At 47.0% G+C, this 22,792-nt stretch overlaps 1 protein-coding gene across 3 annotated transcripts in view; it reads left to right on the top strand.

Moving 5' to 3' along the window:
- DLGAP2 (DLG associated protein 2) overlaps positions 1-22,792 on the top strand; it is a 70,449-nt gene that overhangs the window by 19,583 nt on the left and 28,074 nt on the right. For 2 of the 3 annotated variants that reach the window (XM_017887860.1, XM_017887859.1), the window contains exon 3: positions 16,665-17,014. In XM_017887860.1, coding sequence (XP_017743349.1) covers positions 16,665-17,014 — 350 coding nt within the window. Of the gene's footprint in view, positions 1-16,664; positions 17,015-18,052; positions 18,095-22,792 lie in introns of all 3 variants that reach the window. The other variant, XM_017887858.1, reaches the window with a different exon arrangement.

Genomic DNA, 22,792 nt, shown 5'->3' with positions numbered 1-22,792 from the left:
TTCTGTGTGGCCCGTCTTTACCGGGTGCCCTGAGCCCAGCCGAATGAAGCGCTGGCCCCGTCAGCAGCTACGGTCATATCCACTTGCAAGTTCCAAATCCCGAGTTTCCTGCAGAGAGCAGGTCTCTGCTGTGGCGCCAGCGCGTGGTGAGGGATCCAACTCCCCTAGTTACCTCCCCCATCACCAAGAGACTGGAAGTTCCTGGCATAAAACATAGGCTGAGAACCCCAACTGAGCTACTTCTCCAAAGTGGGGGCAGCAGGCATGGCTCCAGCGCATGGTGGCTGGGGTGTCCATCCTTCTGGAAGATGCCCCGCCATGGCCACCCCACTCCTGCTGGGCTCCTCTCTGGCCCCCAGCTCCACCTGCTTAAGCCCCCAGCTCTGTTCTCTGCATTCACAGAACCGCCACAGGCCGTGTAGCCCTCCCCATGTGAAATAACAGGGGAAGTTGTCTGACTTACAAGGCAACTGCCAGGCAGCAGAAAACCTGATTATATTCTCCATCTGGGTCTGTGCTCATCAGAAGTAAATTTGAAAATTAAAAAAAAAAAAAAAAAAAAAACCCACACAAAGTGATGGAGGGACACAGTCTTGTGTGTGACTACCTGAGGCAAGCCACCTCTTGCACCTCTGGCCAGACGTTCCTCAGCGCCAGCCAGCCTTTGCGTGAGGCAGCACTCAGAGCCTCGTCAGACCCAGGCCAGGAAGGTAGCCTGCCCCAGGCACCCACACAGCTCGTTTCTGCAAGCCCCATTTGCCCAGTGAGTCCTTCTCTTTTTCCTTGAGAATTAAGTTGTTTTTTTCTGGTCATACACTCCTTAACATGCAGGTGTAGAATTAAGAGATATTTGTGTTTCTTTCCTTTTTTAAGTAATTCCATAAACCTGGTGTTAAGGAAATATTATATTAGACCCTTGGTGTGGGCAGCAAAGGGGATTGGGTTTTACGCACACCAAGGTTCTTACCTACAGATGCTAATGACAGTCCTCCTGGAGTCTGTGTGAGCCCATCACGCTCCTCATCCTGTTATGTATATTTTAGTAATTTGTTCCATTCATTGTGAGTCTCTCCCCCGGCTAGAATATAAGCTCCACGGGGTCTGTGTTTTCCTTGCTGCTGAATTCCCGTGCCTAGAACAGAGCTTGGCACATAGTAGACACAAATGTTTGTTGATTTATTTAGTGAAAACAAGGCACGAATGAATAAGAAGGATTCTCTCTCTCTATGAACTGCTATGTTAGCACTCTTGCCCACTTGCAAATGACCTTCATCTTGTGAGTGGTATTTCTGAGTTTCCAGGAGGGCAGAGACAAGGTAGAGAATTTTGTCAGGTCAACAACACCTGGGACGTGGTAGGCAGTCCATAGATTTTTGATAAAACCTTTTGTCAGGTCAACAACGCCTAGGACGTGGTAGGCGGTCCACAGATTTTTGGGGACATGTACATGGATGAAGCAGTCCTTTCTGTGCACTTATGTAGAACTTCTTTTCATTCATTATGGAATTTGCATCATCTGTTTCTGTCACTCTTGAAGTCAGGGTCAGATCTTTATTTTAAAATAAAGAATAATATGCAAGACAGACAGTAATGAGACCAGCTGGCGAACCAAAATGTTATGAGCAGTTTCTGAAAAGCAAAGCAAATTGCCTCCTTCGTCTGTGTATCATCCCGTCAGCGTTCGTGTCTCAAGGCTGTGCCACAGATGATTCATTGTGCAATTGTCATGCCAACCTCTCCAATCCATATGCCCTCTGCCTTGGGCCCATGAGAGTTGCGATTTCCTGGTGACCCAGAGGACTGTCGTGAGCATTTCTCTGTTTTGTTAGAAGCTCTTCATTTTCAGGGTACCACTGTAAATGGGGGATTTGAAACACATCTATTTCGACGATTAGAATGAAGAAGGAGTGCCCAGATCCTGCCAGGCCTGGAGACACTGGCGTCGCGTTGGTTCTTGGTGCTGGCCCTGTGGGTGGGGTAGGGAGCCAACAATGCCCACTACACAGATGTTGCCAGGCCTGGAGACACTGTGGCATCATGTTGGTTCTTAGTGCTGCCCCTGCGGGTGGGGTAGGGAGCTGACAATCCTCACCACACAGATGCTGCCAGGCCTGGAGACACTGGCATCGTGTTCGTTCTTAGTGCTGGCCCTTCAGGTGGGGCGGGGGGCCGACAATCCTCACCCCTCTCACGGGGAGGCTGCGGGTGCCTGGGGTCATAGGGCTTCCTGTGGTGGGGCCAGAACCGAGCCCGAGTATCCCATGGCCACCCACACCCCCACTCTCTGGAGGCTGCTTCCTGGCCACAGGAGTCGTTCATGCTCAGCTAGCTCAAATTGATGCTTACTGATCCACATAGGCTCTGGAGATCGACAGAGCAACTCCAATTCAAGGAGCCCTGATTTACTGGCAGGACCAACGGCGGCCCTGTGATGGGTCCACCTCTCAGAGGTGTGGGCAGAGGGCCAGTCAAGATGCGTGGGCTGTGAATTGCAGGGGCGGATTCCTGTATTTCCTTTTCCGTTAGGGTCACCTTAAGATTGAGATTAAGACATCCACAGTGTGGGTTGGGGGCCTTCCAACCTTGTGATCAAGCTTCACCGGAGACACTGACATGGTTTAGGATCTATTCATTTGACTCTGAAGTGTAAGTCAGAGGTAAGCACGGTCTTAACTCTTGCCAGTTGTCTTTGCTTTATTGTTTTATTAATTTTTTAATTGAAGGTCATTTCCTTTTCTTTAGAAAGAGAGACATTAGGCCCGGCGCGGTGGCTCACGCCTGTAATCCCAGCACTTTGGGAGGCCGAGACGGGTGGATCACGAGGTCAGGAGATCGAGACCATCCTGGCTAACCTGGTGAAACCCCGTCTGTACTAAAAAAAAAATACAAAAAACTAGTCGGGCGTGGTGGCGGCTCCTGTAGTCCCAGGACTCGGGCCCCCTGGAGGCTGGAGCGGGAGAATGGCGGTAAACCCGGGATGGCGGAGCTTGCGCAGTGTGAGCTGAGATCAGCCATGCACTCCAGCCTGGGGCGACAGAGCGAGACTGCATCTCCAAAAATAAATAAATAGTCCGGTGCGCGGTGGCTCAAGCCTGTAATCCCAGGCACTTTGGGGAGGCCGAGACGGAGCGGATCACAAGGTCAGGAGATCGGGACCATCCTGACTAACACGGTGAAACCCGTCATTACTAAAAAATTACAAAACTAGCCGGGGAGGGGTCGGGCGCCTGTTAGTCCAGCTACTCGGAGGCATGAGGCAGGAGAATGGCATGAACCCGGAGGCGAACTTGCAGTGAAGCTGAGATCTGGCCAGTGCACTCCAGACTCGGGTGACAGAGGAAGACTCCGGCTCAAAAAAAAAGAAATAAATAAAATAAATATAAATAAATAAATAAATAAATAAATACAAAGAGAGACATTAGTAACTTCAGGTATATTAGCTGACAGATCAATGTCTGTGCACTCACTATTTGCCATGTGCATGCTAAAAATAAACTCTTACATCATTAAATGCAATACCACCTACAGAATTAGGCCTCCCTCTAAATCTTGTTGGAAAGATTTCATTCTGATACAACTTCAGCATAGACGTCATTCACAATTAGGTGTCCCATGTACACACATGCACACACGGAGAGACACACTGACTGTGCAAGTGTGTAAAAAATGCTGCCTCCTGTACAGTTCACAGCATTTCAAAACACAGGCTCACCAGCATCCTCCAGTTCTTGGTCTTTCCATTTTTCCACTGGAAAAATTATTCCTTTCAAACATGTTTTCATCTAAAAAGTTTTGCATTCCTAAAGAATTGGAACATGGCCAGGCACGGTGGCTCACGCCTGTAATCTCAGCACTTTGGGAGGCAGAGGCGGGCGGATCACCTGAGGTTGGGAGTTCAAGACCAGTCTGGCCAACATGGTAAAACCCCATCTCTACTAAAAATACAAAATTAGCCGGGCATGGTGGTGGGCGCCTGTACTAGCAGCTACTCAGGAGGCTAAGTCAGGAGAATCACTTGAACCCGGGAGACGGAAGTTGCAGTAAGCCAAGATCGTGCCATTGCACTCCAGCCTGGGCGACAAGAGTGAAACTCCGTCTCAAAAAAAATATAATAATAATAATTGGAACATACTTGTGTCCTACTGATCAATTGGATTGGGAAGGAACCAAACTATGTTGCTGATATGTTTCTTTTTTTGTGTGTTGATGTCAAATCATCCTAAGAGTCAGTGTGTGCTATCACTGATGATGGATTCCTTTTCTGGGTTATCCTTTAGTTTTGTTACCTGGCCCTTTGAACATTCAAAATTCTGTACTTAGAAACATGTGACTCTTCGGTTCACTAAAAGTTGATTCATTCTCAGTATTCTTCAGAAAATACAAGTTCTCACTGTGTGATGTGATGTTCAAACCTTTTAAATGGAAACAGGAAGTGTCTCGAACAGCAAAGCAGCTGTCATCACTTCATTTTACTGTCTACAAGATGTTAAATGCTGGTTAGACTATAATTTCTTGCTAATTAACACATTCAAATAGACATCTTTGCGGCTAACCTATCAACGTTGCCCCAGAACTTGGGGGGCCCACATAATTTCTTGTAACTTCAGGAAAACCATTGTGTGTATGCTTGTGGGATGTGACTTCTGTGTCCCGTCTGATGTATACTTCTGTTTTGTGACTAACATTAATTAAAGTGTCAAAATGGCTTTAATCCTCTATGTTGATACTTCTGCCTTAGAAGTTTAGTTTGTCCATTATTCATTCTCTCATTCAGACATTCATGGGCTTAATGACTGTAATTCCTTTTATGCTCTCATCCTTGAAGTTCTAATTAAGAGAGTGCAGTGAATTCCAGTATGGCTGCTGCATTCGAATAGAATGGCAATGCTTGTCCTTCAAAGTGCATTTTATCTTGATTACGTATTTGTGCTTTATACGATGGAATGCTAATTTTCAAATTCCCGCTGGGCTTGCAAATGACTTTCAGGGATTGAATTCAGAAGTGGTGTCCAGAATTCCAGGTGCAGAAGGATAATTAAACACGTGTTTAAAGCGATGATGGATTCACATTTGCGATTCCTCAAAGCCGTGTGATGTGAGGATTGTGGCGCAGTTCCTTTCATCTCATTCACATGAGCTTCTTTCCAGTAAAATGTGTTGGTCCAAAATCTCCACGACGCTGTCTAACCCAACACTGAAGACCTGAAGGAGAACCTTCACGATCAGAGTCCTCTGCTTCATGTGCTGTGTTAGAACACTCGGGGAACTATGTCCAGACACGGCCTTTTCACGCAGGACATGTCCTAGACACGGCTGCCAGCACAGCCGTCATGATGAGAAGATGTTCCACGCTGAGGCAGGCTGGTGCGGTAGCCGCCAGCCACACCTGACTATGAGAGGTGGACACACAGCATGTGCCGCAGAGGAACCCAAGTGTAATGGTATTTTAGGTATTCAGAAATGTTAGAAGCTTGGAGGCCAGGTGCGACGGCTCACATCTATAATCCCAGCACTTTGGGAGGCCGAGCTGAGGTTGGGAGTTCGAGACCAGCCTGTCCAACATGGTGAAACCCCATCTCTACTTAAAAAAAAAAAAAAAAAAAAAAAAATTAGCCGGGCATGGTGCTGGGCACCTGTAATCCCAGCTACTTGGGAGACTGAGGCAGAATTGCTTGAACCTGGAAGGTGGAGATTTCAGTAAGCTGAGATTGTGCCACTGCACTCCAGCCTAGGAGACAGAGGAAGACTCTGTCTCAAAAAAAAAAAAACAGTTTGGGTCATTTGTTGTGGCCAGTGGCTAAGCTATTGGACAGGGCAGTCTAGAAAGGAGGCTTTCCGACACAATTGCGGTAAACCTAAGAATGTGGGCATTTTCCGTGAGTAGCAGTCTCCCCGCCTTCACTCTGCCAACACTGCAGCCCCCACTGTGAATTTATCAATTCTGCCATCTCCCCTTCTGACAGTCCTTTTGACTCCAGAAATTTGACCAATTTCTTCAGAAAGGGTTTGCAAATGAGATGGGCTCAATTCCAGATACATGTGAGGAAGGTCAGTTTTTACACACCTCTTCCCTGCCCCATTTATTCAGCTCTAACAGGGAGGGACACATCCACCCGAATACATTTCCTTTAAGCATCAACACGCTTCGTTTCATGCAATTTTTGTGGAAATCTTCCTAAAACTTACTATATGCATGGTTCTCTCCATCCTAAGTCATGTACTTAACCTTTTCTTCATGCCGAAAGTCATTCCATTGGCCTCAGAGTACTCAAGAGGCAAGGCATTTTATACAGTTCCCTCTGACCACAACCCCATCATTCTCGGGGTGACACCAATGTATGCGATCCCCGTGAAAACAACAAAATCCAAACCAGTTCAGTCGTTGAATTACAAAGCCCAGGTATATTGTCATCTATTTCCCTGTAATTTGGAAGACACTTAAAAAAAAAATCAAGGATTTTATAGTGTTGTTTACATGGTAAAAGAAACCAATGCTAGGCTTTTCAAACCAAACAGACACTCATGGGAGGAACTGGTAATTATTTTAAAGAGAGTAGTCAGGTCTTCAGAAACTTTCAGTTATTAAACAATCATTTCTTCTTCTAATTGAAAAATACATATTTGATCACTTATATAATCCCATGTGACTGTTTAGTAATCTCTGTCTCTGCCTTGATTCATCTTCTTTTTGAGAACGAACACTAGAATTACATTGCTAACTTAAATTTCAAATTTTCAAATACATTTAATGTTGGACATACGTATAGAAAGTGATAGATAACACAGCCTATAGCTCATAAGGATTAGTTCTGATAAACGCATGCTAAGCGTGCATTCACGAAACAGAATTAAGACAAGTATTATCACCCACACCATCCAACTGAATGGCTGAATGTTTTTCTGTAATGTGTAAAATGCTTTCATTCATTGATTTTAATCTGTAGCAGCAAGTTGATGTGATCAAATGATCATTTTGAATTCTTTCTTTACTATTGTTTCCCAGCCTCCAATTTTAACTTTAATAAGCCATGTAGGAATTTACAATTCTATCGCACAGGGCTGTACAGGCACAGCAAATGTTTGTCAAAAGAATGGACTAATGAACGAATGGATGCAGTGATATACTTCCATGTTTCAGAAATCATTTCTTAATGTTAATCTCTATATCGAAAGCATTTTATGTACTGCAATTTTTATTTAACCAGGACAACTGATAATTTTAAATTATAAAATCAAATATTGCCGATATAAGAAAATGTAAGTGAAACAGCTTCGTTGTCTGGGGTATATACCCTGGTCCTTTTGTCACGGCCGAGAAAGAATTTACGACACAGACACATGATTTTAGGGGTGGAAAGTTTAATAGAAAAAGAAGTGAGAGAGAAAAGGCTTCCTTATGCTGAGAAAACAGATCGCCCAAAAGAAGGTCTCCCTTTTACAGCAGAATACAATCAGTTTCGTACAGAGGCTTGAGGGGGTGGTGATTGGTTTACAGAGGGCCCAGGGGATTGCTTAGACCAGGTGTTACATTTACATAGCCCACAAAAAGACGGGCCCTCCCACCCTTGTCTTTTATTATGCACATGTGACCTCCACCCCGCACCTGGTTGGTCGCCATGATGCCTGTATACGTGGTTTTACCTGGAGGCTGCCATGACACCCTGCACACATGGTGACAAGCAAAAGCAAGCAGGAGATGCCGTGATGAATGTACCTGGCTTCCAGGTACAGCTGCGCTATTTACATATGAAAGCTCCTAGTCTGCATATCTATGCCTGACTTCTTAGGCAGCTTTCCCTTAAAGAAGAAGAAATGGTTTAGGGGCTACTTTCTGGTTTTTTTTTTTTTTAATATACTTTAAGTTCTGGGATACATGTGCAGAACGTGCAGGTTTGTTACGTAGGCTATGAATCCGTCTGGTCCTGGGCTTTTTTTTTTTGGTTGGTAGGCTATTAATTACTGCCTCAATTTCAGAACTTGTTATTGGCCTATTCAGGGATTTGACTTACACCTGGTTTAGTCGTGGGAGGGTGTATGTGTCCAGGAATTTATCCATTCCTTCTAGATTTTCTAGTTTATTTGTATAGAGGTGCTTACAGTATTATCCGAACGTATTTTGTACTTACGTGAGATCAGTGGTGATATCCCCTTTATCATATTTTATTTGTGTCTATTTGATCCTTCTCTCTTTGCTTCTTTATTAGTCTGGCTAGCAGTCTATCTATTTTGTTGGTTGTTTCCTGGATTCACTGTTTTTTTTTGAAGGGTTTTTTGTGTCTCTATCTCCTTCAGTTCTGCTCTGATCTATTTCTTGTCTTCTGCAAGCTTTTGAGTTTGTTTGCTCTTGCTACTGTAATTATTTTAATTGTGATATTAGGGTGTCAATTTTAGATCTTTTCTGCTTTCTTCTGTGGCTGTTTCGTGCTATAAATTTCCCTCTAAACACTGCTTTAGCTGTGTCCCAGAAATTCTGTGTCCCAGAGATTCTGAGACGCGGCTCAAGCACTGGTTTCAAATAACTTATTTATTTCTGCCTTAATTTCGTTTTTTACCCAGTAGTCATTCAGGAGCAGATTGTTCAGTTTCCATGTAGCTGTGCGGTTTTGAGTGAGTTTCTTAATCCTAAGTTCTATTTGAGTGCACTGTGGTCTGAGAAACTGTTATGATTTCCATCCTTTTGCATTTGCTGAGGTATGTTTTACTTTTAATTATGTGTTTAATTTTAGAGTAAGTGTGATGTGGCACTGAGAAGAATGTATATTCCATTGATTTGGGGTGGAGAGTTCTGTCTATTAGGTCTGCTTGGTCCAGAACTGAGTTCAAGTCCTGAATATCCTTCTTAATTTTCTGTCTCATTGATCTAATATTGACAGTGGGGTGTTAAAGTCGCCCACTATTACTGTGTGGAAGTCTGAGTCTCTTCATAGGTCTCTAAGGACTTGCTTTATGAATCTGGGTGCTCCTGTATTGGGTGTGTATATATTTAGGATAGTTAGCTCTTCTTGTTGCATTGATTTTTTTACCTTTAGGTAATGCCCTTCTTTGTCTTTTTTGACCTTTGTTGGCTTAAAGTCTGTTTTATCAGAGACTAGGATTGCAACTCCTGCTCTTTTTTGCTTTCCATTTGCTTGGTTAATACTCCTCCATCCCTTTATTTTGAGCCTATGTGTGTCTTTGCATGTGAGATGCGTCTCCTGAATACAGCACCCTGATGGGTCTTGACTCTTTATCCAGTTTGCCAGTCTGTGTCTTTTAATTGGGGCATTTAACCTGTTTATATTTAAGGTTAATATTGTTATGTGTGAATTTGATCCTGTCATTATGATGCTAGCTGGTTATTTTGCCCGTTAGTTGATGCAGTTTCTTCATAGTGTCGATGGTCTTTACAATTTGGTATGTTTTTGCAGTGGCTGGTACTGGTTTTTCCTTTCCATGTTTAGTGCTTCCTTCAGGAGCTCTTATAAGGCAGGCCTGGTGGTGACAAAAATCTCTCAGCATCTGCTTGTCTGTAAAGGATTTTATTTCTCCTTCACTTATTTAGTTTGTTTAGTTTGGCTGGATATGAAATTCTGGGTTGAAAATTATTTTCTTTAAGAATGTTGAATATGGGCCCCCACTCTCTTCTGGCTTGTAGAGTTTCTGCAGAGAGATCTGCTGTTAGTCTGATGGGCTTCCCTTTGTGTGTAACCCGACCTTTCTCTCTGGCTGGAGGGCTGCTTTTTATTAAAGGAAAAATCTAGTGAGATCTTTCACCTTTTCTAGNCTGGCTTGTGGAGGTTTTGCAGAGAGATCTTCTGTTAGTCTGATGGGCTTCCCTTTGTGTGTAACCCGACCTTTCTCTCTGGCTGGAGGGCTGCTTTTATTAAAGGAAAATCTAGTGAGATCTTTCACCTTTTCTAGTTGCCTAAAAATAATTTCTTAATAACTGCTCTATTATTTGAAACTTATTGTTCTGCTATAAACAATCCCATTCAGAACACATGAGGGATTATATTATATGCATATAGGCCCACTGTAAGTGAGAATGACAAAAGCTGTATTTAAAATAGATTTTAAGTGCCTGTCCCAGGTCTTCACACAGAGATCCCCCTGGACTTCTGTACTCACATGTAAAAATGAGTCTGGTATCTGCATGCCTGGAAGTTTTTATGTGTATTGCTAAATGTTTCTTTAACTTCTATAGTGTTTCCAATTCTTTAAACAGTACAGGTCAGTTCTTTCCTCCTATTAAAACTATGTGTTGGATTTCCCATGGGATCATTAACAAAGGGACTCACATGGACAAGTGATTAATATTTTTAGGGGATTAAAAGTATCCTACCAGGACACCTGTTCCCTCCTGCAGAGATGGCATTTCAGATCCTGTGGTTGGTAAACCCTCAGATGATCAATCGAAACTTTCCCTTGGTCCTTTAGCTAAGTGGCCCAAGTGTTTTTGAGAGAACCTGAAGTTCTGATAACACAGTGGGCTTTTCCTCTTGAATGGTGTCACCGAAGAATACGAGGCTCCGTGATTCCATAGCTAATACCTCAACCTTCAGCAACGAGGCTTCTGAGACCCGAATGTTCCACTTCCTGTCTACAAGACAGGGAGAAACTTCACCTGTTTCTGCTGGCAAGGGTTAGGGGAGGCTAGGGGACAGATCCATGTAAAGACAGCAGTGACTGGCAGTTCACAAGTGTTCGAGCGCTAGCTGTTTCCAAGAAAACGTTGTCTAAATAGAAATCCTTTTCAAAGCCATTCAAGCTGGTTTTCTTCCTGTTCACATTGGAGCCCCAGGAGAGCTCTCATTCTCAGCCTGCTGGGCCCTGGTTCTCCTCACCCCGCTGAGGTGCTGTGCCTCAGGGCAGTGGGGGCAGCAGACCTGTGTGAGGCATGGCCACCTGTTCTCCATGGCCTCTTCTGTGTTCACATGGCCAGAAGGAGCACTGAGAAGAGACAGGGCATAACATCACTGTTGCCAAAAGGCCAGAAGCTGAGTCTTAAGTTCTGCTGCTCACTGCACAGAAAGCCAATCACTGAGACAGCAAGTATTGCCAGGGAAAAAGGCTTTAATCAGATGCTACAGGAAAGGAGATGGGAGATCCATCTCAAATCCATCTCCCTGGCAAATTAAAACTAAAGGTTTATATAGCAGGGAAGAAGTGTAACCATGTGTGGGAAAACAGGAATGAGGGAGCTGTGAGGAAGAGGCAGCCACCAGGAAGCAGGTGATGGGTTGGGCAGTCAGGGTGGATGCAGGGTCTGTGGTCTCATTGTCTAGATGCAGTGATCTGGTGAATTGCAGCTCCATGATGCTATCTGGGAGGCCCAATGGCTGCTGTCCTTAGAAAGGAACTCAGATAAGACAGATGTAACTTTCTCAGGTATCAAGACTAGGAGGGTCAGTTTCTATGATTATTTCAAAGAAACCATAAACATCCACCCCTATGGGGCAATTCAGCCAGTGTCATCACCATCACTCAGCGGAAACAGAGAACCGAATCTCCTGCAAAGCCCGCTCCTCACAGTACGGCGAGCCTGGGTGCTCTGCCAGAGCAAGGCCACAGGGGAAGAACACGGTCATGGTTACGGGTCTGCTGCAAAGGGTCTTCCGCCCATAGATCATGAGGGAGAAACTGACGCTGTGGAAATCAGTGGGTCCTGCACGCCTTTCCTGTGAACCAGGGAAATACATCATCAGGCCAATAAACAAACATTCGAAGGCCTCTTTCCCAAAATAATTTTCATTGATTTGCTATGATTTAAGGAATTGAAAGATCATTTCATATAATCTCCTCTTACTCTGGCTTAAGCCCATTAGTTAATAGTCCCTTTAAACAATTTGGGTCATGGAGTGTCAGGGTGTAATCTTTAAAATGTCTTCCTCCACCAAAGGCATTTTGATTTTTTGTTTTTAGGAAACCTGGAACTGCCATAAATCTTGCTGAAATAAGTTCCTCTTTCATTAAATTTTGCGGTGGGCAAGGATTCCAATGTGCACTCTTGGACCCGTCTCTTAAATGAGAAAATACTAGATCAGGTCATGAGAAATAAGGTTCTGCTATGTAAATGGTCACAAAAAGAAAACTAGACTCATAACCAACAACTGGAGAGGCATCTGAATCCCAGTTCTACCATTTTTCTTGTGGGCTGATGTCAGGAAGAGGTTTAAGCCCATTCAAACTTCCACCTTCTCTTCCAAGGTAAGGAAATGCCAAGACCGCCTACCCCACAAGGTTGTTACAAAGCTTAATGAACTGCAAAATATAACGTGCTCTGCAGAGTGCCTGGCACAGAGCGGATGCTCAGTGAACTGTGGCTGTGTATGAGTGTGTATGACTGTATAAGCATGTGTGCATGCGTGTGTGCACGTAAGGGGTATGTGTGTGCAAGTGTGAGTGTACATGAGTGTGAGCGGTCTGTGCACAAGTGTGTGTGCATGTCTGTGTGCACGTGGGTGTGTGTGTACACGTGAGTGTGGGGCAGTGTGTGTGCCTGTGTGTACACGTGTGTGCGGTGTGTGTGTACATGCACATGCACACTCCAAGGTGACTTTTCTTTCTCGTACTGAAGAAATGAAGGGGTGGTGGCAAGTTTGCAGGTGCTTCTGGCATTTTCTTCTCTTCTTTGATGGTGGAGACGGCCAGTGCTGTTCAGGGATCCGGTGGTGACAGTGCCCTTACTGTGCACCCATCTCCGCCCGCTTCTCTGGATGCTTATCTCCACTTCATGAGATGCCGGACACCACAGAGCACCCTCAGACCAAGGGAAGACAGTTTCTCCAAGATCACACGATGACATCGTTTCATGTCTGAAGCAAGAAAGATTGAGTTTAATAGAACCAGAAGGAAGTGTGTGAGATTTCCCTGTCCAAAGATTTTGCAGGAAAGGACCAAGAAGCCCCCTTTCCCTTGGGCCCTGAGCGAAATGGTTAACTTCGACTAACAGGGCAGGGAGAGGGCCCTGAGCGAAATGGTTAATTTCAACTAACAGGGGAGGTTTGGTCTGACAGCTGTAACTTGCCTATGAGTCTGTGGATCCTGTAAGTGAAACTCAACTTCAGGGAGTAGTAAAAATCATCTCAAGATATTAAATCACCAAAGGAAAACAGAGCAAAACAAGAGTTCAAGCATCACAGCACATGTTTTTATTTAGAGGAAGAGAGAACGGCAGAACGGTCACTTGCTATTCTGCCAGAAGGTAAATAGTTTGAGGAAAAATTCCACGACACTTGTAAAGAAGAGATCAGGCTGTATCCCCAGAGCACTAACGTGACCAGCCGGTTCAGCCCCAGAGGAGCCTGCAGACCACTGGGGAAATCCAAGTCAAGTTTGCAGTATCTTTATGCCAGAGAATAGTGGTTTTGTTGATGACAACTGACCCATTGATATCAAACCCTCCTCCACTAGGGCTGCCTTTCTAGAGCTGAGGCTGTGGGTGCGGATGCGGCAGCATCAGCGTTTCTGCAGGACAGGCCATGCCCACTGGCCCTTCCCGTGGCAGCATTGGTGTGTCTACAGGACAGGCCGTGTCCCCTGGCCCTCTGAGGTGGCATCGGTGTGTCTACAACACAGGCCATGTCTGCTGGCCCTTCCCGTGGTGGCATTGGTGCATCTACGGGACAGGCCATGTCCCCTGGCCCCCTGAGGTCCCCTGAGGTGGCATCAGTGCGTCTACAACACAGGCCATGTCTGCTGGCCCTTCCCGTGGTAGCATTGGTGCATCGAGGCACAGGCCACGTCCACTGGCCTGTCCCACTCCCGCTTCCCAGGAGCAGCTCCATCCACCTCAAGGCACGACCAGGTTCACCCCCAGGAAGCTTCCTTCAACCTGAGTCTCTCTCTGGGCATCCCTAGTCTCTGATGCTGCACCCTCGGTTCTCAGGGCTGCCTTTTCAGTGTGATTATGGACCTCACTGGGGCCAGGCTCTTAGGCTCTAGATAAATGCCTCCTGAAATCAGTGAATCTTACAATATTATATCCACCAACGAAGCTTGCCAGGCACTTTCCATCCGTGCCCAATGTGGAAGAAAGCCCAGGGTCTTCAGCCTCCTTATCAGTGGTCTCCGGAAAGACTATATGGTAACAGCAACCATATGGACACTCAGGTTGAACGGAATGCCGTCATCAAACGTCAGTGTGGGGTTTCACCATGAAATTGATGATACGTTACAGACTCAATATCAGTGAGCAGTTGTTTTAAGCAATGATTTTTTTAAAATACTTGGATTTACATACTAAAATGTGGATTCCGAGAATACAGGAGGCTAAATAATGACTTTGACACTGGAACCTTGCTGATTCGGTGAAAAACAATACTCTTCCACAAAGTTCTAACTATAACTTAACGAAAGTCAGTCAGTGATCATCTCTGCACCACCACAGCACAGCTAATTGCTTCAAACCGCATTTTCATTTTAGTGGTTCTGAGAACAGCCTGGCAGGCATGTGCACACACATTTAGAAACAGCATAATCTCTTTCTTTAGTCATCCAGGAAAAATCACTGTGTGCCCTCCCAGGTGGAGTGTAGTAAATTCTTCTTTTTGTATGCTGGAGGTGAACTGCTCCTTCTTAATCTGTTTGTTTTAAAGTGTGGCATGCAACTACATTTTACAAAGAAATCAGTTTAAAACTCATTTCATCGGCCTGTAGCAAACACTTTATAAAGTGAGAAGATGTGGTATGCGATTTTCCTGTGATATGGAGATAAGTCATAACCTGCCCCATGAGTTTTTTTAATTTACAAGATATTCCATACAGGAAGGAAGGTTTAGTTGTTTTGTAAAATTTTTCAGACTCTTTAAATTTTACTTAAATACACTTAGTACGGTCTGTGATTTTGAACAGTGGTGACAGGAGACCTTTGAGAGTAACTATGAAACACATAATGAGCCAAGGTGGGGATGAATTTGCATGCATTTGCTCAAATTTTCTGGGAAGGTCACTAACTGATTACTTTCCTCCCTGTTGCGTTTCCCTGTGACGTGTCGTGACATGGTTATGATGTTTGATACATGCCATCGTTCCCTGCCAAGGTGAACCTCGCTGGGAAAATCCAACCAATCTGGGGTGTTTAGTGTCATCTTTTACTCACCTCAACCAATCCAGGGTGTTTAGTGTCACCTTTTACTCACCTCAACCAGTCTGGGGTGTTTAGTGTCACCTTTTACTCACCTCAAACTTGCCAAAGAAAAATATAATTATGCTAAGGCAGATGTCACATTTTAATCTGTATTCCTGCGTCTCTGTCGCTTTTGATTGTTACTACCCCTGTTGCTGGGACTCAAAACTTCTTTGGAATCAGAATTTCTGCTTAAGAGAACCAAAGCAGAGCCAGCTTTGCCACTGGAGAGGTCACTGAGAGCCCCCGTCCGCAGTCTCGCTCTGGCGCGCAGCAGACACCCGGCCTGCCTTCGGCTAGAGCCATAGAATCTGAAGACATGTCATTAATGATAAAGACTCTGTTTTCTGTAAATGTCCCATGACAAATGGGTTAACGTGAAAACAGCCACCTGCTCTCCAGGGCTGTCACGTGGAAACCCCTTTATCGATGAGCCCTCTTCACACCTCCACCCGCCGTCTCTCTGATCATGTGTCCATGTCGCACTTCACACCTTGATAAGTCAACACTATGAAACACTGTCAGGAAAGGCGTCATGAGAAACAAGTGTTTAAATGACCTCACCCCTGCCACGGTGAGATGAATGTGTGGTAACCCAACGCGTCCCACCCAGAAAGACGAAATGATTTCCTAACCCAGCTCTCTCCCCAGCACTCTTGGCCTTTGGGATGGAGAAGTCTTGGGAACTTTCTGAATCTCCTAAATAGTGCCTTGAATATTGTCAGTTTTCAATAATTTTCCTTAAGGGATGGATTGACATTAGGGGGAAAAGTCAGGAACAAAAGGAAACAAAAGACAACAGGATTTTGAATGTTTCTCTGGTCAAAGAGCAGCTCAGCACCCAACTGGTTTAATAACATCTGATCATCCTCCTCCGTTTTCTAGCCTTCAGATTCTCTTTCCAATGCAAGGTTTTTAAAAATGTATCCACTTTGGGCTGGGTGTGGTGGCTCACACCTGTAATCCCAGCACTTTGGGAGACCGAGGCGGGTGGGTCATCTGAGGTCCTGAGGTCAGGAGTTTGAGACCAGGCTGGCCAACATGGTGAAACCCCATCTGTATTAAAAATACAAAAGTTATCCAGGTGTGGTGGGGGGTGCCTGTAATCCCAGCTACTTGGGAGGCTGAGGCAGGAGAATCACTTGAACACAGGAGACGGAGGCTGCAGTGAGCCGAGATCGCGCCACTGCACTCCAGCCTGGGCAACAAAGCAAGACTCCATCTCTCTTCTGAACCTAACGTGATAGAGTGAGCGTTTTCCAAGATGACGTGACCTGTGTAGAAATGATGCCACACCTGGGTGCTCTCCTGTGGGGACACATCTTGCCTAGCTGTATCTCTGCTGCTGGATTTGTTGGTATTTTTATAATCCTGCACTTTTACAAGTATATTCATGTATGCTGTCTCACTTTCCCCACATTTCATGCTATTGTCTTAGGCTAGACGTCCAGGAACAGACTTGCTCTGTCAATCACAGGGCGTGGGCGTGGTGAAACGGTAGACCAGAGGCTGATGGGGGAGAACACGCGTGTTGACTTGGGACTTTCTTTTCTTACAGCTGTCTCATATACAAATTACAAGAAAACCCCCCCACCGGTGCCCCCTCGGACCACCTCCAAGCCTCTGATCTCAGTGACAGCGCAGAGCAGCACCGAATCCACCCAGGATGCCTACCAGGACAGCCGCGCACAGAGGATGTCCCCATGGCCCCAGGACAGCCGCGGCCTCTACAACTCCACGGACAGCCTGGACAGCAACAAGGCCATGAACCTCGCCCTGGAGACGGCCGCAGCCCAGCGCCACATGCCCGAGAGCCAGAGCAGCTCCGTGAGGACCAGCGACAAGGCCATCCTGGTGTCCAAGGCGGAGGAACTCCTCAAGAGCCGCTGCTCCTCCATCGGGATTCAGGTAGCCGCTCGTGGCCGCACATCAGGGCCTCGCTCTACTCTGCCCTGCCAATAGCATAGAATAAGCCAGAACCCAACCAGTGGCCCTGGGTCCTTAGCACTGACCCTAACCCCAGCAGGGCTGTGGAACCTGAGAGCAAGGCTGTGCGTTTGCATTGCAGACCTGCCAGCACGGCGAGTAGGCGGGAGACCCCTGAGGTGACGCGGACCCCGGTCCAGGGCTGAAGGAAAGCCAGGGGTTCCAGCTCCCTGTCCCCTGTCCCCCTGAAAATACACTCCTGGCCGCGCATTTTCCAAGGGCCAAAGGCTGCCTAGAGAGTGTGGAGATAACGCTATTTTGATGCTTAAAAGGGAGGGTTTCTGTTGAAGTCTGATTTTCAAAAAGCTTCTCAGTATTGTGGCCAAAGAGTTGAGTGGGGGAACCAAAAGGTGTTGGGAATGACGAGGTAAAAGGAAAGGTAGGCCCTCGTCTGTACAGAACCTGGGCGTACTCACAGCAATTTCAGGTACAGGCAGTCCCCTCAGCTGGGGTCACAGATGCTGCATCCGTGGTTTCAGACCACAGATGGTTGACCCACTGTCCATCCGGGTCCCCAGATGGCTACCCATGATACAGGCGTGGCAGACGGTTCCTTTCCCCGTGAATGGAGAGCTCTGGCCGGCTCCCGCCCACACTGCACCTCCCTCTGCAAGTCCGTTTTAGGTGCAGTGCTGTGCACCCAGGGAGGTCGGGAGATTGTCCTGTGATCTGGGTCAGGTAGCCCATCCCTCCGGGATCTGGGAGATGTGGTTGAGCAGGGCTGGGTGTCAAGTCCTCTGCCAACACAGCCCACCTCCTGCTTCCTTTTACCCCTGCATTCAGCCTGCACTCCTCAGAGCTTTAACAATCAGATTCTTGATTGCCGCTGGGGCGGCCCAGGGAGGAGGGTGAGTGCAGCGCTGGTAGCTAGGCATGCGGGCGGAGAGAGCAGGGGAGCCGCCCACTGGTCCAGGGCCTCCGAACCAGGTCTCCACACTGTGGCTTCATTGTTTTGTTTAGGATTCTGAATTCCCAGAGCATCAGCCATACCCAAGGTCAGATGTAAGTACCGAAATGTGCTCCAAAGCCGCGTCCGCATGACTTTTATTTTCTCTCCTTTTTTGGATGTTTATGCGACTGCTCGTTGCCTCTGTCCTGATTCTATATGCCAGGCACTGTGCTGGGTGCCCCCATCCATCCCCTCTTGCCGCTGTCCTGATTCTATATGCCAGGCACTGTGCTGGGTGCTTCCATCCATCCCCTCTTAGATGAGGACAAGGGGCTCACCAGGGTCCATAACCTGCCTGCAGCCCTGGGCCTCGCTGGGCCCGGGCACCCGTAAGCAGGAAAGCCAGGGTGCCCTCGCCTGTCTCCGCCTCCAGGTTCACGTCTGCAGTAGAGACTGGAGAGGTCCCCAAATTAGCCAGGTGACTTCCCATTGCCAGATACTCCCACCCTCTCTCTTTTCTCCTCAGCTGCCTCCCACAGGTGCCCTCTAGGATGTCCACCCAGCCATGACCGAGGCAGCGCCCACTTCTAAGCACGTGCAGTACCAACTTTATCTGAAATGAGTGGGACATAATTTTGGAAACTCATGCAGTTAAGTCAGCACGCTGGGCACAATGCCGCCGCTTCCTGCCCTGCCCACAGCCAGGATCCCACACCCCTCAGTGGTCAGCCCTCTTCCACTCCCAGCTCCCACCCCTGGCACGGCAGCCCCTGCTCAGTACAGGCTTCTCCTCAATCCCCCAGCTTCCCCTGCAAAGCTCAGCCTGTGCCTTTACGCTCTCCCGGGGGCCTCTCTGGACCCCAGCCCCACACAATGTGTCCCATGAAGGGGACTGCACTCCCAGCCTCTTGCCACCCTGCACCCAGCACTGTGCCTGGCACATAGGGAGTGCTCAGTAAATGTTGGGTGAGCGAGTAGACGGATGGATCGCTGGGTGTGTGCTGGGTGAGGATGGATGCAAAGACAGTAATGAAGGTGGATAACAAAGTCACCTTTCAAGGCAGTAAGAAAAAAAAAAACGCACAACATCGTGTGTGTTTTCTGTGCATCCTTTGAGCTGGTGACCTCACAGTTATCCAAAGGAAGCGAATTGAAAAGCTATGGAGAAAATGTAGTTGGAGCAGCTCCAGTGTCAGGATAAGGAAAACAGCCAAAGAATTGAAGCCACTGCAGGAGTAAAGGCAAGGAAAAGAAGGAATCAAGTGGATGAAAGACAGGTTCCTGTGGGTGCCTGGGAGGCCTCAGGAGGGGAGCTGCAGACAGCAGCCTTGCCAGGGCAGGAGGTGACAGGCTGAGACAGGAGTGAGCAGGCTGTGGACAGGTGGCCACGTCCCCGCCAGGCACCAAGGCACCATTTAATCCTCATAATAACCCTGGGTGCTGGTTGTTACTGTGCCCAGCCTATGGATGGGAAAACTGAGGCTCAGGGGGGGTCAGGGACTTGCCTAAGGGCTCACGGCCAAGACCATGAGTGAAGCAGGGGTGAGACTCTGGAGCCTGCACTCCACTCCACTCCTGTCTGCTCTGCTTCTCAAAGAGGAGAAAAGCCCAGAATGATTCTGTGCCCCTAGGAGCCTGCCCTGGTTCTGTTCCTGTTCTGGAGCACAGGGCAGGTGTCACGCTGTTCTGCAGCTCATGGACAAAGCTGGCTAGCCTGTGTTCAACCAGCGTTCAACGGGACTGGCTTCCGGGGGAAACTTTGGGCAGTTTTGTCTGAGTGCAGATAGGAGAATCTGTGTTCTGCAAATGTCATTCCTACAGATGACCAGCGTCCATGCTACTGAACACATCTTCTGTGGAGCTCACGCCCGCTGTGACCCGCTGCCTCGCAGAAAGACAGCTCCAGGGGGTCCCGTCCCAAGGGATCCTGTCCCACAAGGCAGCTCACTTGTTCACAGTGCATTGCATGACCTTTTACTACCAGGGTTTGAATTCAGGATTCTCATTATAATTACTGGGCTGTGTCTAACATGATCCCCAGTGAGGGTCCTCAGCTCACACCTCCCATGGCCCCCATCCTCCCTCCCTGCCCAGCTTAGCGCAGAAGCCAGTGGCAAGTCCCCTATTCTGCAGATGTCTGGACATGGCCGCAGGAGTCTGGCCCTTACAGCAGGACACACAGACAGGTCTCATCAGAGCTCCAAATTTGCAGGCCAGATGCCCGTAGGAGAGAATGGGCCCCAGTCTTGGCAATCATAGGCCAGGCCTAGGATAAGGAGGAGCGCTTGTGGGCTGAGCCGTCTCGGAGAGGTCCTCTGACCCAGTCTGGCCTGACCTTGCTTTTCTTCCTTCCAATTAGACCATTTTATCCTTTGCGGTTTGTCTCTCCTGCTAAGTTTTCCATTTTCTTTTGTGTGCATGTGTGTGTTTGGGGAACTCTGTGGGAAATGTTTACAGCTCCCAGATACTGCAGTTAGGTGAGGTGGAGGCCTGGTCTAACAGTCATGATCCTTCTGTCCCTGGTGCCTTGTGAGCCCCGCCTTTATAAATGAGATCAGTTTTATTGTTGCTTTTAATTTTTTTTTTTTTTTTTTGAGATGGAGTCACTCTGTTGCCCAGGCTGGAGTGCTGTGGCCTGATCTTACCTCACTGCAGCCTCTGCCTCCTGAGTTCAAGTGATTCTCCTGCCTCAGCCTCCCAAGTAGCTGAGATTACAGGCATCTGCCACCACGCCTGGCTAATTTTCGTATTTTTAGTAGAGAGAGGGTTTCATTATGTTAGCTAGGCTGGTCTCGAACTCCTGACCTCAGCTGATCCACCTCTCGGCCTCCCAAAGTGCTGGGATTACAGGCGTGAGCCACCATACCTGGCCAGTGAGATCAGTTTCTATTCTGTGATCTCACCAGGTTGTGAGAAGGCAGAGCAACCTGGAAAAGACTGACTGCTGTCTGCCTGATTCTCCAGACACACAGTCAGCTGCTCTTCCTTACAGCTGCCCCGGAGCTCAAAGCCTCACAGGCAGGGCTGGCCACTCACCCCTAACTCTTGGAGGCAGAGCACGTCTCAGAGGGAAAGAGGAGTTTGCATCAAATCCAGGGCACCTGTGAGGTTTGGAAGGAAGAACAGAAAATGAGCTTGTCAGGAGAGCAGCGATTACAGGTTGGCACCCTGGCCCGATATTACTAGTGAACGGTTCCTCCTGCCAGCCCTGCCCACATTCATTTTCTCAGCGTCCCTGCAGAAGCTGGGCTCAGAAACAGCTGGTTGGCTTTGACGCTGCTGCTAGCCTGGGACTGCATGGGAGGCGGGATAGTGATTTTGTTCATCTTTTTTCTTGCACCCATGTGTTTTTCAAAACTTGAAGAGATGAGGGCTTGCTGTGTTGCCCAGGCTGGAGTACAGTGGTGCAATCATAGGTCACTCCAGCCTCAAACTCCTGGGCTCCAGTGATCCTCCCCTCAGCCTTGCAGAGCACCAAGGTTACAGGTGTGAACCCGTGTGCCTGGCCTCAAAACTTTTTAAACCTACTTCTAGCCAGCATTTCCTTTGGAAAATACTCTTGAATTGCCTTTCCACTGTACAAAATAATTTCTTTTCTTTGTCCCAGATTTGCTTTTCTGTCTCACAGGAAGCCTATGCCCAGGATTTCTGAAATTGATACTTAGCTCCTCCTGGCCAAGTGTGATTTTACCATGCCTCCCTCAGACTTTACCTTCCAGCAATGGAGAATTTCATTTTCCTTAGATTTCATAAGACAGCCATGATAAAATCTGCACAGTTCATCATATGCGTGCACCTTTAATGTAATTTTAATGTAATATACATACCAGTATTCACCTGGCCGTCCTTAAAGCTGGGATGATAGAACAGGGAATTCGCACTTGTGGACGAACCTACTTGAGTCAGGCCTCATGCTGAGTTTTACATCAGTTAACTGAGGCATTGGGTGTCCCCTCTTTGAGACAAAGAAGCAAAGATTCAACAAAATTCAAAAGACTTTCCTAAGAGTTGCATGGCCAGTAAGTAGCAGAATCTGACCAGTTCCAAAAGCTATATTTTCAAATTCACTATAAAATAACAAAATATATTAGAGGAAATTTGGAGACAGAGAAAGGAAAAGCTTTTGCTTTTTTTTTTGTATTTTTCATCTCTTCCATGGTACATGTACTTGCCTGTGAGTATGGGTGTCTCTCCGTGTGTGCAAGCACCTGGTAATTCTGTTGTCCATGGCACCTGTTAATCTGTGTCCTTTAAAGTCTGTATTGTAAGCATTCTTGAGGTCATCTTTATAACCATCTTTACATTTTAGAGACAGGGTCTCACTCTATTGCCCAGAATGGAGTCCAGTGGTGCAGTCATAGCTAACTGTAGCCTCAACGTCCTGGGCTCCAGTGATCCTCCTGCCTCAGCCTCTGGAGTCACTTGTCCCACAGGTGCTGCCACTCAGCTGATTTTTGTTTTGTTTTTTGTAGAGATGGGGTCTTGCCATGTTGCCTAGGCTGATCTCAAACTCCTAGGCTCAAATGATCCTCCTGCCACAGCCTCTCAAAGCACTGGGATTATAGGCATGAGCCACCATGCCCAGCTCCATCATTTTCACTGCTGTGTGCTAGTCCATGTCACGAGTAAATCATGATTTACTGCACATTCCTATCCCACTGTATCCTCCTCATTCTCCCCAGGTGCTACCTTACAAATAATGCTGCAATGAACACCTCACACATTGGTCAGAATTTAAGATCCTTTGTTTAGGCTGGATTCCTAGAAATAGAATAAGTGAGACAAATATTCTCCACATTTTTATGATAAAA

Source organism: Rhinopithecus bieti, unplaced genomic scaffold (genome assembly GCF_001698545.2).
Source record: "Rhinopithecus bieti isolate Rb0 unplaced genomic scaffold, ASM169854v2 scaffold_15838, whole genome shotgun sequence".
Classification (NCBI taxonomy): domain Eukaryota; kingdom Metazoa; phylum Chordata; class Mammalia; order Primates; family Cercopithecidae; genus Rhinopithecus; species Rhinopithecus bieti.
Note: the sequence above shows the minus strand (reverse complement) of the source record. Positions and strands in the feature narration are given on the sequence as shown.